This window comes from Pelecanus crispus, chromosome 1, assembly GCF_030463565.1.
Source record: "Pelecanus crispus isolate bPelCri1 chromosome 1, bPelCri1.pri, whole genome shotgun sequence".
In the NCBI taxonomy this organism is placed as follows: domain Eukaryota; kingdom Metazoa; phylum Chordata; class Aves; order Pelecaniformes; family Pelecanidae; genus Pelecanus; species Pelecanus crispus.
In genome coordinates, this window is record NC_134643.1 from 35502383 (window position 1) to 35519573 (window position 17191).

Consider the following 17191-nt stretch of genomic DNA (forward strand, 5'->3'; position numbering starts at 1 on the left):
CTTCTCTTCATTCTAGTACATCTTTCAACGCTAGGAGTGATACAGCATCACCATTACCCTCTCTCCCACTCTTAAATATCTACGCAGTAACTGTTGGTTGTTTGGTATTCAGTCAGCTCTTGAGTTCTATATTAATTTATCATAAAGAATTTGTCAATTGTTTCAGTACCAATACTTTGTTTTTCATATTCTGCTGTTCCCTAATTTTAACTTAAAATCATTCTACTTTTGTGTGTGGTATCATGATATTTTCAGAACAGTCTACTAGTTTGGTAATGTCATATTCATGAGCAAAGGACCTTGCCTATTTAGTTGTGTCCTCCAACATCACTGCCGTTCCAGTTGAAGGTGAAGATGGAAAACAACATGTTTCTTTATACTAAACTTTGAAGGAATTGATTACTTTTTCTTCCCCCCCCCCCCCCCCGATCCTTACTCCATTATAAAAAACTGGAGAATTTGTAATTTCCATTATCTTATCTGCAGGGCTATGTATTTTCTCACTTTCTACAGTGATTCTCTCTAAACTGAAGCAAATCTGTTCCATTAATTGTCAGAATTAGACTATCATTTTAGTTGAACCTGCTGTTATCCCTTTATAGCTATGTTAATTTGTTGCTCTCTCTCCTCTTGATTTTTCCTGATGCTGTTCGTAAGCTTAAATCCCTAGTTAATTGGAATGACTGCATGTCCTTACTTAAGGATTGGAACAACTAGCATTTAGCCAGTGATCTTGGATCTCATGTTTTGTTTTGTCATCCCCATCCCCAAGCTCTGATGATATCCTGCTCGGATGTTTTCTCATCTACTGCAAAAGCTTTCTCATTTTTAACTGTTTCATTTCTCTTTTAACTTCCTCATGTTCGCAAGGTTCACTTGTGTGTATAGTTTGTCTTTCAAGAGTGACTTGTTTATGTAGCATGCTTATAATCAGATAGATTTAGCTGTTTTTCCAGGTATTTCTTTTGTGTATCCAGCAGCTGCCCACTATCTGATGTAGTATATGAATAATTGCATTGAATTTCTTCATGCACCATTGATTTCCATTTACTTCAATTTAAGCGTTTGGATTTCATGTTCTTGGACTTCTTGAGGCCTCTTTCACCTGTAGAGTTCCAAAATACATGCTTATGCAGTTTTTGTGCTTTCTTTATTGCTTTGCATAATGCTTTACTTCTCTGGTTTCCTTTTGGGTTTTTTTGTGAAGTTCTTACTTTGTTGTCTCATTCTTCTTTATATAAGTTTAATAATAGTTTTCTCTACTGTACATTCATTCTTTGATTCTTTCTCAGATAGTGTATATAGAGAGATCCTTATGCATTTAAATGCTTGAAATACTTTTCAAATGTCACCTTTCTTGTCTCTGAGAGGGATCTGTGTCAAGCTGACTTGACTCCAGTTGCTCTCATATTTTTCTTGGACAATAGTCATGATCATTGCTATATTATATGATTTGTGGACTCAAATGTCCATTGTTTTTATGGACAGTAATTTGGTTAATCTGATTTCCAGTGAATTCTGTATAATCCTGTGCATCTTTTTCCAAAGGAACTTGGCTACTGACAGTAATGAGGTTGTACATGTGAATGAAGTTATTTACCTTTGTCCACTATCTCTTAGCATCTGGGTGTCATGTAGTCAAACACCGTTTGCTTGTTTCCAAGTTTTATCTTTATATTCCTATTACCAGTGTGTTACCATGATCTATAATATATATAGAGGAATAACTATTAATAAAGAGCTTCACTTTTTCATCCTTTATTGTTGATTTCTGTTGATAGAAGTATCAGATTGCAGCTGTCCATAGTTTATAGTAGGGAATAAATAAAAGCTTGTGATGCTAAACTGATTTTTTTTTCTTGCCTCTGTGATACAAGTACATTTTTCAAAGGGATGCCCAGAAAGCTTGACTTAAGTCATCTTTTTCCACTTTTGCCTTTCCTTAGGGCAAACAAAAATCTTGTCATGTTTCTCCTTGTTCTATTCTAACAGAAAGGTTCTGAACATTGTATGTAGGTTATTTAATTTTATTTTCCACCTCATCATTCTCTGCCCACCCACATGCTTTTCAGGGGTGTCTTCTGCTTAGGCAGGAAACAATTGTTGAGTGGACTGAGAGCAATCAAACCAGTGTGCTTAAATGTAAAAAGAAGGTGATTCAGGCCCGCTCTTTCCTTGCTAAGAAAAGAAATAGAAGCTGCAGACTCACTCTGAACTTAAGACATCTGAACACCATTATTCAGGAGTACAAGATGGTGATTATTGTAGGTAACCCTAGTGCTTTGGAAGCACTGGGCAGGGTTTTTGACCATTTACTGTCAGGACACGTGATTCCAGTGTGAAGATTTGTCTGAGACATGGAAATGTGTATTTCACCAGAATCACAGAGGATAACTGTCAGAACAACGTGCTATCCTTTTTTTTATTGGTGTTCTTTCCCTACTATGTTGTGAGGTGGGTTGTAATTAACAACCTTCATCATTCCAGTTAAGGAATGGAAAGTACAGTTTACCTTCCTGAAAGTTTTATCAAGGACTCTTTTTTTCCTTTTGCTCTTTCTTTCTGAAGAGGTCTTAAGCATCCTGGAATCTGCTCTAGTTTTCTTGGAGTCCTCTGAGTGAAAGATGCAGAATTCGTATTCACCATTGACTCTGCATTATTGTTTATATGGGTGTCAGGTGAAATCTGTTTGTCATAGCATCTCTCAGAAAACCTGCATTTTTTTTTAAAATGTTTGGACAACTTGGTTTTATACCTGACAATTTGATTGAGGCTTTGATTGTCATAGGCCAGCTTGACTGCACTTTTAATTCCTTACATGACTGTACATGCAGTGCATACAACACAATAGTAACTTTTCTGAGGGAGGGGGTCGACTCTCCTATGTAATGGTGCCTGCTAGAAGATAGCTGGTTGGAATCAAATGGAAAGTTGCTCTACCTTCTAAATAATTAGAGAGATACGCCTCTTTCCTTGGCTAGGAACTGACCTCAGCTATCTATGGTAAAGCTTTCAGGTGTTTTGGAGCTCAGTATAGTAATAAATGCATATAAGGATTCCATCTGTACATTCATTGTTGCAACATGCTTGTCAACAGCTGAAGTCCTGGGAAATCCTGACCCCTTTATAGTTAGCAGCCCATCTCTAAAATAGGTACATTAAATGCCACATGTAATAGTTTGTGTCTTAGCTGCTTGGATTATTGAACACATTACTTACTGATAAGCTGTTTAAGTTACTGGCTTGTTGAATGGAGGATGTAGGATAAAATTCTGAGATTTTTGGTGATATTATCTTTTGGATAATATTTCTGAGTTCTTTGGTGATATCGCTGAGCTTTTGCAGAATGTTTGAAATCTTAAAATCCTGAAAGTGCTCACAGGAAGCCTGGTTTGCTACTGCAGTAGGCTTTTCACGGTTGCTGAAACACCCATGACAGATGCTGGCTTTGGGAATGCAAACCTACAGTTTTTAGCAAGCAAAAGGCTCTGGGATGCTTCCGCAGGTAAAGCAGTGTTCTTGGTGAGCATTATCACCCACACTGCTTCTGTATGTAGAAATAAATGCCCAAGAGAGAAAAAATGTCTCTTTTTTTTTTTTTTTTTTAATTGTTCTTTTTGAAGTTGTATTGTCTGCATATTCACATCCTATCCTCCAGATTCTCTTCCTTAGAGCTTTAAGAGCCTAACCAGATCTCTAGGGCTCAGAGGAACTGAGGCTGTGGGGGACTCACATTATTCTGGCGTGCTTCACGTAGGAAACAGGGCTTGTGCATATGCTCTAGGTAATCCTGAGGCAAAAATTCTCTAGCTTGAGGGGTTAGCATCTTATGCTCACAGCATGACTATATAATGAAACAATTTGAAGAATAACAGTTGTGTAAGTAAACTTTATTTGGTGCCTTGGTGTCTCTGTCATTTTAACTTACAGAAAGGAGGCATATTCTGTTCTTTTCTGAAAAAGATAATCTCATCTGAGGTGATAACTAGCATTCTTTGACAGACTGCTTCTTTAGGAACGGGAGACTTTCTCCGTTGTTCAAGCAACTAGCATGAATCTGTTTATTCCTCAAGTTTTAGGTGAAATGTACAGTTCTCCAACAATGTATTCCTGTCCTCATCTTAGCCATAGGACTTTGAGGCTTTACCTTCAGCAGTGTCTGTAGTGTCTTCATCTGCAAAAAATTTAAATGCTTGTTTTCCATCCCTTTGAGAACATGCGCAGGGTGATTTACCTTCCAGATAGAAAATTTTGCTCCTTCATGACTTTGTATTGCCGGAGTTTTTTAAATGTTTCATTTTGGACTACACGCTGAAGTATTAATAGGCAAAAAGTGGATTACTGGAGGATTCAGCTAGCAAAATGTGATAATGTTGTTTTAACATTTAAGATGTGACAGCAGTTTTAACATTGTGTTGTGATTGACTTTGGCCTCTTCCAAAGAGATTCAGGTTGAAGTTGAAGACTTTGTTCAATATTCACTTTTTAAAAAAAATCCTTAACTGATTAAACAACCAATCTTTAAAAGCTTCTGAGGATTTTAAGTAGCAGTGAAATGTGAAGGCTTACTGTCTTCACTGCTTTTCCAAAAGCAAACATCCTAAAGGAAAGTGTGTACTGACTAGTAAATTTCCAGACAATATACTTTTGTGTGCTTTTTAAAATAATGACTGAAGCCTCTTCCTTAAATAGTCTCCTTCTCTAAAAGTAAAGGCAGCTCAGAATGAAGTACATTCTGCAGATTTTACCTGCATGCCTTGGTATTCTGTGGCTCTTGATGATAGCCTCAGTATTAATTAGAAAAATCTGTTTGTCACAACCAGTAAGAAGTTAGACTTTTATCTGGCTGTTCGTGTCTTTGCTAAACCGAGGTAATAATCCTTTCTGTGCAAGTAATCCTCTTTACTAAACAGCACTTGGATGTCATTTAGCAGCATTGCAGTGGAAAATAAAATTCTTTTCCTTCCAATTTAGAAAATCTGTAGTATTCTATTTTTCAAGAAAATAATAGTGTCAGGCTTGGTATGAATGCTGTAATTTTGTAATTACATTTGCATAGCAAAATTTCTCCTGCTGTTCAGCTGGTTGTACTTCCCATCCTTCCCTTTTTATCCAGATTTATTTGTGGTTTTATTCTGTGATCATAGCCAAAAGAGGAGCTGTATTTCATTAGTGAGTCAAAGGAATGAATAAATTTTTATTAGTCAGAGGAATGTTCATATTTTTTATTATAATATACACATTAGAGTGTATGTATCATTATATATTTTTATATTAATGTACATCACAATGTGTATTTTTATTAGCTTGCAAAACTTAGTCCCCTGATTAATTCCTGAATTTCAACAGGACTAGCAACATAACAACCATTTACAGATCAGACCATATATTTGTAAAGTAATTTGAATTCCAGTCTGCTGAAGCATTCTGGTTTGCTTATATTTATAAAGGTTTTTGGTGATGGTGGTTGTTGCTTCTCTTTTCATTGATTTACGATGATGTGGAAAACATAGCAGAAGCTTTAAAAAGCCTCTCCAGATAGAAATCTGACTCTTGCACTTCTAGCAGGAGCAAAATCTACTGAAACTGAGAGGAGTCACCGTCTTCTGCTTTAGGAGTTCACTGTTTGTAGGAGGTGAAGGAGGATGAACTGTACTTTTTTTGCACTTATAATTGCTGTATTTCTAATTTTTTGTGGAAAACTGTCCATGTAGTTTCAGTATGTGCTTCAGCAAAGTACTTCTGTGGTAGTGTTGATTGATCATGAATGTGTACTTCTGGTGCTTGAGAAGAAGAGTTTCTCAATGTAAAGTACTGAACACCTTGCATATCATCCCATGAGTGCAAAATATTGTTACTATTAGATGAATCATGGTACTAGGAAATTTTTAAAGAACAATCCTTTTCATATTTTTTCAATACTTTAAAGTAATAGAAATAAAAATAATTAATATTTAAAGAAATATCATCCCCTAGAAATTAAGTGTATTTTTAATTCTTTCTTCAGTTTTGGAAGGATATTGTTGAGGATATTGAAGTTCGTGATCTAATTTCTGACAGAAGCAAATCTCAAGGTGAGGCATCATGACTAATCTTAATACATACATGTTGGTAAATATAGCAAAGGAAGGACTGAAATGTATTTATTTATTTTGTAGATATTCCATCGGAAGAATTGATTTGGGAATCCTTATTTCATCCACCTCGCAAATTGGGCATTAATGATATTGAAGGGCAGCGGGTACTTCAGATCGCAGTGATTTTACGTAATCTTTCTTTTGAAGAGGGAAATGTTAAACTTTTGGCAGCTAATCGTACCTGTCTTCGGTTCCTGCTACTCTCTGCTCATAGTCATTTTATTTCTCTACGGCAGTTGGGGCTTGACACGCTGGGAAATATTGCAGCAGAGGTAATGTGCTTCAAAACAGAACAATTAAAATATAATTTGATAAAAGCATTACTTTAGTGTTAATTAATTACTTTTTTCCTTGATCATTGGATGAAGCAGGAAATAAATTATTCTCTGAATTTGTAAACAGCAATTCGAAAACAAGTATTCGGGGCCAAAACAAAAATACAGACTATGTGTCTGTTTGCTTAAATAGAATCACATGGAGAAGACTGATTGTATAGGTAGATACAAGATACTCATAGCGTATAATTTTCAGTTTAGTTTCCTAGAGAGAAGAAAGGAATTTAGTTAAATTCTGCACACTGTACACTAGCTTCTTCACTTTATAATTACAACCTTTAGTCCTAATTTCAAAATAGTATGTTTGAGAGGGGAGCGGTAGAGGGTTTTATGCCATGTGTAGTGGGCACCAGCGAGCTAGTCATGTGCCACTGAGTATACTGCCTGAATCATGTGAGGCATCCTTTTCTTTTCAAAGAGGTTTGAATGTAATAAAATACACTATTTCAGTATGTCATATCATTGTGCAGATAAATTATACAGATTTTACAGGTAGCTATGTTCAGATATTCCTTATATTTTAAAATATAATAGATAAGTTAAATGGGTAGGTATCAGAGAATGAGACTTGAAGTATTGGTCCACTGCTGAATATTGAAAAAAAGGTGGTGTTTTCACCTACCACATATCCAGCTTCTCTTGAATAAGAGAGAATGTTACATATTATAATGTCTGAGAGCTCTGATTGAGAAGCAGAAGTAGATAGAAACAGGATGAACAATTGTGATAACATTTGGGAAGGAATGTTTGTCATTTCTCAAGTTCTGTTCTTTGCTGGATATTAAAATATATTTGTTTATTCCCAAGCAGTCAACAGTGTAAAGATATTTTTCTTATGTTGAGCACTGGAAAGTGTAAATAGACTGCTGCTTCAGAGCAGAAGAGGAGGAGGGGGCTCAGAATGATAGCTAATGCTCACAGGGTTCTGTTTTTGTGAACACAAATGTCATTTAAACACTTTTGAATCTTATATTTTGATATGCAGATTTAAGGATTTGAGCCATTAGCCCTATGTGGATTGTGTTAGTCATATTTATCTTTCTTCTTTCTCATCAGCTTCTTTTGGATCCTGTTGATTTCAAAACTACTCATCTAATGTTTCACACTGTTACAAAATGCCTCATGTCAAGGGATAGGTTTTTAAAAATGAGAGGTAAGATCTCTAGCTATTCTCTTGTTGTATTAGAATTGTAATTATTGCTGTTTAAAACTATTTTGTATTTATTCTTCAGGCATGGAAATCTTGGCAAATCTTTGTAAGGCTGAAGATAATGGTGTCTTAATTTGTGAATATGTGGATCAAGAATCCTATAAAGAGATCATATGTCATCTCACACTACCAGATGTGCTGCTTGTAATCTCGGCACTTGAGGTGCTATACATGCTCACAGAAATGGGAGAAGTGGCCTGCTCAAAGATTGCTAAAGTAGAGAAGAGCATAGGTAAGGGAGAAGCAAAACCTATTACTCTCACTTATGTAGAAAAAGACTTAAGAATATGTCATGTTCAGTGGTTGAAAATGTGGCTTGATTATGTGTGTGTGCAGCTTAGGGATGGATATTAGAATAGGAAGTTTTACTAAAATTTACTCTCTGTGTCCTCAAGAAATTGATGATGCTAATAACTAGGGAAGCTAAAATTTTTGAAGTAGGTTTGGGGGGTGTGTGTTTTGTTTTGTTTTGTTTGGGTTTTGGGGGTTTTTTTTCAATGCCATGAAGGAATTGGGCAGGGGGAATCTACAGAAGCATGCAGAGGCTTGTTTTCTTTCAACTCATGGCAATTTTAAAGCAAATCAGTATTTCCCAGCAGCGTTCATTTGTCTTGTCCTAATGTCATTGTCGGTTTTACATTTAATACTTTAGATACATTAGTATGTCTGGTTTCTATGGACATCCAGATGTTCGGACCTGATGCACTTACTGCTGTAAAACTCATTGAACATCAGTGCGTTAGCCAGCAAGGAGTACCTGATGTCAGACCACAAGTAATGGATCATGGTTCTTCACAGGCCCATGCAACAGGTGTCCCAGGTTAGTACCACTGCAAGAGAACATAATCTTCTACAAAATTTCCTATATGGCATGTATGATTTTCATCTGCTGTAGGTTTCTGATAAATTTACATAAATATATATATATAGATAAGTATAGCATTATGCATAACATACGGTATCTTTGTCAGACATTTGTTCACAAAGCAAATATAAAGCTGTGTTAGACAAAACTGTTGTGAAACAAGCTTTAAAGAATCTCAGTATTTTTCAGTTGCTAATTTGAAAATTTACTGAAAGTTATGTTCGCTCTTTATTTTAACTTCTTCAGTGGAAAGAACAAGTATCCATTCTAGATTGTTCCCACAATTTGCAGAGAATTAGAGGTCCATTTTATACTGTGTTTTACATGGAGTATTATTGGGCAGTAAGATACAGTATTTGATAAAATTGCAGAGATGAGATAGACACGCAGAATCATGCCTCTGTTGAAGCTGCTAAACAGCTTATTGTGATGTGAACCAAACTCCAACTATTGTTTAAAGCTTGAAAAGTGTTTTGTTAATTGTAAATTAAACTGTAAGTATGATTAATTTTTGCAGCTTTATTTTGGGATTAAATACTGGCACTTTGGAAGTTGATGGCACAGCTAACTATTACTGGTCAGGGGGAATAGCATATGTACCTCGTTCTGTCTTTACTAATAAAAATGCACACAAGATGGAACATAGCTATCTATTCTGGCAAAAAAATGGAGAAAGAACCATTACAACAGACACTGGCTTGTGTGTCTAAGTGTACTGTTTCCAGAATGGGTGCCGATACCACAGTGAAAGTGACTGGAAAAGAGTGTGACTAAGGGGATGAACAAGAGTGAATAGAAGGAACTAATGTGACATAGCAACAAAATTCTTTACATTGTATTTGCTTCCACTTAGGAATTGGAAAAATAATTGCTGTGTATTTGTGCCTGTTTTGGTGGAGTATTGTGCCACTCTTAAATCACATTTGGTACTCTGAAGTACTGAGATCATGAATCGTGGTTGTGAATCTGGAAGCTGTCGTTCACTAAGTGTTTACATCGTCATTGCACTTGAGTGGTGGCTCTGGCCTTGGCATGCCCTGCTTCACTTTGGTAAATTGTGGTGCAGATCTGTAGTCTGTTTAGTACACCTTTGTGACTTGCCTTAGCTGGATACATCCTTGCTTACAAACACAGGGAAGAACAGTGAAAGTCATGGAGTTGAAGTGCTTCATTCAGGAGAACAAAAATTGTTTCAGCAAGTTGTTTTTCTTTTTTCCTTCCCCTCATTCTCCACAGCCTCTAGGACAGTACCACATGTTGCTCCACCACCGGGAATAGTAGAAATAGACAGCGAGAAATTTGCATGTCAGTGGTAAGTGTATAGTTCTATTCAAATACTTTAATGAAGAAGAAAAACAAAGAAAAATGCCTGTATTCCTGTGTCACAGAATTTTCTAGGTTGTTTCTATTTACTGTTAGACTCATTTTTCTGAAAAGTATAAAGCAAAACCATTCTGTCATTCCTCTGAAGAAGTATGAAAGAAAAAGCTCAACCAGAATATTCACTCTCAACAGCTGGTACTTGAAAATAGTTGTTTTCTCTCTTAGAATAGAATTTAATTTGATTTTTAACTCTGATCTTGATTTTATTTATTTTTTAAATTGTCAAGCAGCATTATCTGTTTCATGAGTGTTTTCAGCTGGTAATGTGTTGCACCAATGCAAAAGTAATTATAAAATTATGAAGCCAGGCCCTGAAAAACTCTTTAATATGATCATTGTGAACCTCAGGCAAGTTAAGGAAGATCAAAGGCTTTGCCATGGAAATTCTCTTGCTTTCAAGTAATATTGTTGGTTTTGGATATCTAGAGAAAAACTATTCCACCTGTGGTTCTCATGTGGACTGAAGGTGATCTTTCTGAATTATATGACTTAAGTGAATCTACTCACATTCTAAATATTTGTATTAGTTGGTTCCTGATGGGACTTTTCCACCTCTGCTGCCCCGCAACTCATATGTTCATCAGTTGTCTTACTGATCAGACAAGGGCCTTCAAGGTAAAGCAGGTAGAATTTATCAAAGCTTAGTGCTTTAGCTCATCATTTAGTTTTACTTATACTTCCAGCAAAACTTTGATCGTATGGGGGAGATGTTGCAGATTCTTGTTGATCAGCTGATGATGTTCCCATGCTTCTGTTTGCACACTGCAAAGTATTATTAATGTGCACTGCTGAAAGACTGAGAAATTTCACATTCAGACATTTAAACAGGGATACCTGGAGTTGGAGTCACCGCAGCTCAATTTAGCAGTCTGCAAGTTGGTGTCTAGCCAAAGCTAGTTTTCTGGGCTGCCTTCTTAATTAATGGAGTGGGAGATTCCCCCAATGGTAAAATGAATTGCCTTCACCTGCCTAGTTTCTGATGAGATTATGTATTACCTTCTGGTGCCACCTTCTTTCCATTGACTATAGAGAGCACCAGACATCTAGCTTTCAGTAGTAAAGTTGTAGGCAAGGTGAATTTTGCGGTCTGTATAAAACGTAAAATAGAAGTTTTGACTGTTAAAATAAGTATGGGTAGGTACCATGCTGCAACTGTGCAATACATCAAATGACAGAAAATAATGAAGCAAACCGTAGAGCATTTTATCAGGAAGATTTGGAATGTGTGCTTTGTTTCTGATTCTGTGTGTGTTGTCAGTGTTGAATATTATTATTTTGTACTTGATTTTCTTCTGGTTAGTCTTAGGTAGGTCTAGCTAGTGAAAAATAAAAATTAACATCTAGTCCTGAAAATTCTCCTTCAACATTAACTATGCTGCCAAAAAAAAAAAAAAAAAAAAAAAAAAAGATTATGCAAGTTGAGAGCAGAGGAGTAGCCTCTTCCAAGCATTTTCATCAATGCTAACATGGAGTGTCTTACATTCATGTAAATTTTCATGGTATGTTTTAGTCATTGTTTCCTATTGAGAGAAATGGGAAAATGAATAAATCATAACAGTAGAATTTAGAAAAGTTACTATCTCTTGGAAGCAGCAGAAGGACAAGGTATTTAAACTGATCTTCCTGCATATATTATTAGCCAGCTTAGCCCGAGTAGGAGTCCTTGTAAGGTCAGTGCATGTGAGAGTGAAGTGCTAATCACACATCCCTTTTCACCATTATAACTCCTGAATATCTTCAGTTCACTGGTACCAGTGATGGTGTGTCAGCCTAATATGACATACCCAGCTGGACAGTTATTTGTCTGATATGCCAAATTTAATTAATACTTAGACTTTCTGTTATACAGTGTGATCTCAATTTTTGTAATAATAAAATTGTAGCTCAACAGCAGGAGAAATGGCATTATACTTACTACCACTCTTTACTGGTTATGAGAGAACACAATTTAAAGAATGTAATAATTTGCTTTTTTTCTTTTGAAGCATCTAGTTATATTGGGAGTGTAAGACTCTACAAAGGGGAATGCAGTGTAGTTTTCCAAAGTGTTAGCACCATACAGTAAATGCTGACAATTTAAAAAAAAAAACCAAAACATTTTTATTATGTCTGAGGCAATGTTCTGGTACTGGTAGTTCAGCATTGTGTGAAAGGTGTTATTTACTTTCATTTGCTGCTGGGGATGAACCATTCCCATGTCTCTGGGTTGGAATAATGGATCTGAACAAAACAAAATTGAACTGATAGAAAATGTTCCCTTCTCTCTCAGCTTCCTGGTTGGGGGTTGGGTGGTCTGTGTGCTTGTGGAGAGTCTGTAGGAGATACAAATACTTTCTCTTCCTGGATATTGAACGTTAGGCAGAACAGGTTGTTCAGGGATTTTATTGGTATCTATGTAGTGTGGGATTCCAGGAATGAGAGTGTATGTGTTTGTGTGTGTACTCTCTTAGAATCCCAGTCCCCTCTCTCCTGCCTTCCCACCTCTATCAGAATGACAGGGTTGAGATTGTTATTCTGTCTCTGGTTTTACTTGTACTTTAAAGTAAGACTGCATTAGCAGATTGGTTAACAAAATCTTGGTTTTGATACAAATGACTTTTGATATAAATTTCTGATGAAGAATTAGCTGGCATACAGTCCATCTCTTGCTAAAGTAGAATCATTAAGAAGTAAGAATAGACCTGTGGGGAGGAGGTGTCACCAAACAATTTTATTCAGAAACAAAATGAAAAAAGAATGTAAAGGCATATGCAGAGACTATTTTGCATATGGCATGTAAAACTAACTGCATGTGTTAGGGGTCCCATGTGTTAAATCATAAGCAGTGAGAAGTATGGAACGGGCATTTGGCAAGACAATATACTAAAATGCTATTTTCCATGTTGTTATCAGGTCTTCAAAGTCTCTGTGATACAGACAGAAGTGTTTTAACAACCCTTTTAAAAGTACTCTCTCTATACTTTGCTTCATAATTTATTTTTTCATCCTCAGGTTGAATGCACATTTTGAGGTGAATCTTGATTGCTCAGTCTCTCGAGCAGAAATGTACTCTGAATACCTCTCTACCTGTAGTAAATTAGCTCGAGGTGGAATCCTGACATCAACTGGATTTTATAAATGTCTGCGGTAAGACAAAAATTCATGGAATAATAATAAAGCAATTGTATGTGCTCAGTACTAACCTGTAGCTTTAGATTTCTTTGAGAAAAGATGTACCAAGTTGAGTTTGAAATGCATCCAATTTTGGAATTTTAGTTGAAACAAATGTTTAGAGTGTGTTTAATTTTATTTCATTCTATCTCAGGATCTTTGATAGGGTTCATTCTCTGCTTAGAGACCTTTTAATTCTTTCCAAAGTAGTTTTTGGAGGTATTGTAGTTTTCATGTAGCTTGTATGAGATCTTGGCCATCTGTCTGGTGGAGCTGTTAGTCCTCAATGATGAATACTCAGATGCCACTGGAGAATCCTGCTGTATTGCAAAGATGCAGGCATTCATGCAGGCCCTCTGCGCACAAAAGCAGTTGCTTGAAACAAAAACATTGTAAGAGGATTGAGTTACTGTGTTTATTAACATAGATTTATGCTGTGTTTGGCAGAACTGTCTTTCCAAATCATACAGTGAAGAGAGTAGAAGATCCAAGTAACAATGGTCAAGCACATATACATGTGGTAGGAGTGAAAAGGAGAGCTATACCACTTCCCATTCAGATGTACTATCAGCAGCAACCAACTTCGTCTACCCCAGTTGTCCGGGTTGATTCAATTCCTGATGTGTCTTCGTCTCCTTCGCCAGCAGGTTTTTAAATCAATTAAATATCAAGTGTTTTGCATTGATTCTGAAATCACAATAAAAGACAAAAGTTTTTGAAAATAGTTTGAAAGTGTTGGAAGTCGGAGCCACATGTTTTGATTGATTTTATTCAATAATGTTAGGAATAGTATTGCAGTATGTACTTGCATGCCATTGTAGTATTTGATGCGTAACCCATAAACTTGTCAGTCAGCAGACAGGCCTTTGTTGCTGCATTGTTAATCCAGATGCAGTATAGCTGAGAAGAGAAACTGCTTCATACAGAGTTACAAATTCAAGCCTTGGATTTTTAAAAAATTGTTATGTTAATGTGTTTTGAAATAATTTTTGCTTCCAAACTTCTACTGTGTTTATTTCAACAGGAATCCCGCATGGGCTACCAAGCGTAGGAAATCACTATCAGAGGACCCCTATTAACCAGTCTTCAACTTTGACAGCAACACAGATGTCTTTTCCAATTCAAGGTGTTCATACTGTGGCACAGACTGTTTCTAGAATTCCACAAAATCCTTCTGTTCATACACAGCAGCAACAAAATGCTCCAGTGACTGTTATACAGAGTAAAGGTCCAATACCCTGTGAAGTAGTGAAGGCCACAGTAATACAGAGCTCTGTTCCCCAGTCTGCAGTTCCGGTTACTATTGCTGTAGGAGGAGCACCACAAGCTTCTAATCAAAATCACAGCACTACAGGACCACAGCCGTCTGTTACTGTCGTTAGTTCTCAGACGTTGCTTCACCACCAACCTGTAATTCAACAACAGTCTCCACTGCACGCAGTGGTACCAGGACAGCTACCTTCAGGCACTCCTGTTACGGTAATTCAGCAAGCTGTACCTCAGGGTCATATATTTGGCAGAGTACAAAACATACCAGCATGCAGTTCAGCAGTTTCACAGGGTCAACAGCTAATCAGCACATCATCACAACCTGGGCAGACACCATCTCAGCAGTCCTCTGCTGGCAACCAGCAACAAGATACAGTCATCATAGCACCACAGCAGTACGTCACAACCTCTGCATCTAACATTGTTTCTGCCACCACAGTTCAAAATTTCCAAGTAGCAGCTGGGCAGGTGGTTACAATCGCAGGCGTCCAAAACCCACCAACATCTAGGGTCGGGTTTCAGAATATTGCACCAAAGCCTCTGCCGTCTCAGCAAGTTCCACCTGCCGTGGTACAGCAGCCGATGCAGCCACAGCAGCAGCCTCCAGCACCATCCCAGCAAAGTGTAGTGATTGTAAGCCAGCCAGCTCAGCAAGGTCAAACGTATGCACCAGCCATTCATCAAATAGTGCTTGCTAATCCAGCTTCTCTTCCCACTGGTCAGACTGTCCAGTTGACTGGACAGCCAAGCATTACTCCATCTTCTTCACCATCCCCAGGTCCGGTTACAAATAATCAAGTCCCTACAGTTATGTCATCTTCATCTACCACTCCTCAGTCACAAGGACCCCCTCCTACTGTCAGCCAGATGCTTTCTGTAAAGAGGCAGCAGCAGCAGCAACATTCACCAGCATCATCGCAGCAGCAGGTACAGGTACAACAACCGATACAAATGCAAGTTCAGTCACAACAAGCTAACACAGGAGTTGGCCAGCCTAACTCTGGTGAGTCTAGTCTGATAAAACAACTGCTTCTTCCGAAAAGAGGCCCCTCAACTCCAGGGGGGAAGCTTATACTCCCAGCTCCACAGATTCCTCCACCTAACAATGCAAGAGCTCCTAGCCCTCAGGTGGTTTATCAGATGGCCAATAACCAGGCACCAGGTTTTGGAGTTCAAGGACAGTCTCCAGCTCAGCAGCTGCTAGTTGGGCAGCAAAATGTTCAGCTCGTCCCGGGTGCAATCCAGCCCCAAGGGGCAGTACAAACAGTACCCATTTCTAATTTACAGATATTGCCAGGCCAGTTGATCTCAAACAGCCCAGCAACTATTTTCCAAGGGACTACTGGCAACCAGGTTACGATAACAGTTGTGCCAAATACGAGTTTTGCTACTGCAACTGTGAGTCAGGGAAATGCAACTCAAATCATTGCTCCAGCAGGAATTGCAGTGAGTGGAGCACAGACAGGAGTTGGGCTACAGGTGCAAACACTTCCAGCTACTCAAGCACCTTCAGCTGGACAATCACCGTGTACTGCTGCTCCCCCATTCAAAGGTGATAAAATAATTTGCCAAAAGGAGGAAGAAGCAAAGGAAGCAACAGGTTTACACATTCATGAACGTAAAATTGAAGTTATGGAGAATCCTTCCTGCCGAAGAGGAGCTGCAAACACCAGCAATGGGGATGCAAAAGAAAATGAAATGCAGGTGGGAAGTCTTTTAAATGGGAGAAAGTATAGTGACTCCAGTCTACCTCCTTCTAACTCAGGGAAAACTCAGAATGAGGCCAATCAGTGCTCACAAGTCAGTAATGGGCCATCATTAGAAATGGGTGAGAACGGAGCTCCTGGAAAGCAGAACTTTGAACAAATGGACACACAGGAAATTAAAAGTGATTTGAAGAAGCCCCTAGTTAATGGAATCTGTGATTTTGATAAAGGAGATGGTTCTCATTTGAGCAAAAACATTCCAAATCACAAAACTTCCAATCATGTAGGAAATGGTGAGATATCTTCAGTGGAACAACAAGGGAATTTGGATGCCACGCAGCAAGATACTGCCAAAGGTGATCAAGGGGAGAGAATTTCTAATGGGCCTGTATTAACTTTGAGTAGTTCACCTGTTGTAAGCGGTACACAGGAGGCTGCAAAACTGTTAACCCAGCAACTTAGTGGTACCAACACTGATTTACCTAATGGACCTCTAGCTTCAAGTTTGAATTCAGATGTGCCTCAGCAACGCCCAAGTGTAGTTGTCTCACCACAATCTACAGCCTCTGTTATACAGGGGCATCAAATCATAGCAGTTCCACACTCAGGACCTAGAGTGTCCCAGTCTACCCTGTCATCCGAAGTTCGGTCTACTAATGGCACAGCAGAATGCAAAACTGTAAAGAGGCCAGCAGAGGATAATGACAGGGAAACTGTTCCAGGAATTCCAAATAAAGTAGGAGTTAGAATTGTTACAATCAGTGACCCCAACAATGCTGGTTGCAGTGCAACTATGGTTGCTGTGCCAGCTGGAGCGGATCCAAGCACTGTAGCGAAAGTAGCAATAGAAAGTGCTGTTCAACAAAAGCAGCAGCATCCAACCACGTATATACAAAGCATGGTCACACAGGTATGTTGCAGTGTTCTTTTTATGTTTATTCTAACTGTGATTATGACTAATGCTGTGAAATAATGTGGGTGAAAATGTCAACTCGGTCAATATCTCTTGCACAGTACTTAAGATATTCAGAAGATTATGGTTTCGGTTCTTTCATAGACTAAAGTTCTAATAGTTTGCATACTTCCTCAATGTCAATAACAGTAGTGGAATTTAAAATAGTTTGTAGCTTGATAAT

The 17191-nt window shown here is 37.9% G+C and overlaps 1 protein-coding gene across 1 annotated transcript in view; it reads left to right on the plus strand.

Annotated features, from left to right (window-relative positions):
- The window catches only part of ARID2 (AT-rich interaction domain 2), a 114046-nt gene that overhangs the window by 72809 nt on the left and 24046 nt on the right, over positions 1 to 17191 (plus strand). The window contains exons 7-15 of the mRNA XM_075717246.1: positions 6008 to 6074; positions 6159 to 6409; positions 7529 to 7625; positions 7705 to 7914; positions 8335 to 8502; positions 9784 to 9859; positions 12922 to 13056; positions 13528 to 13727; positions 14105 to 16965. Coding sequence (XP_075573361.1) covers positions 6008 to 6074; positions 6159 to 6409; positions 7529 to 7625; positions 7705 to 7914; positions 8335 to 8502; positions 9784 to 9859; positions 12922 to 13056; positions 13528 to 13727; positions 14105 to 16965 — 4065 coding nt within the window. The remainder of the gene's footprint in view (positions 1 to 6007; positions 6075 to 6158; positions 6410 to 7528; positions 7626 to 7704; positions 7915 to 8334; positions 8503 to 9783; positions 9860 to 12921; positions 13057 to 13527; positions 13728 to 14104; positions 16966 to 17191) is intronic.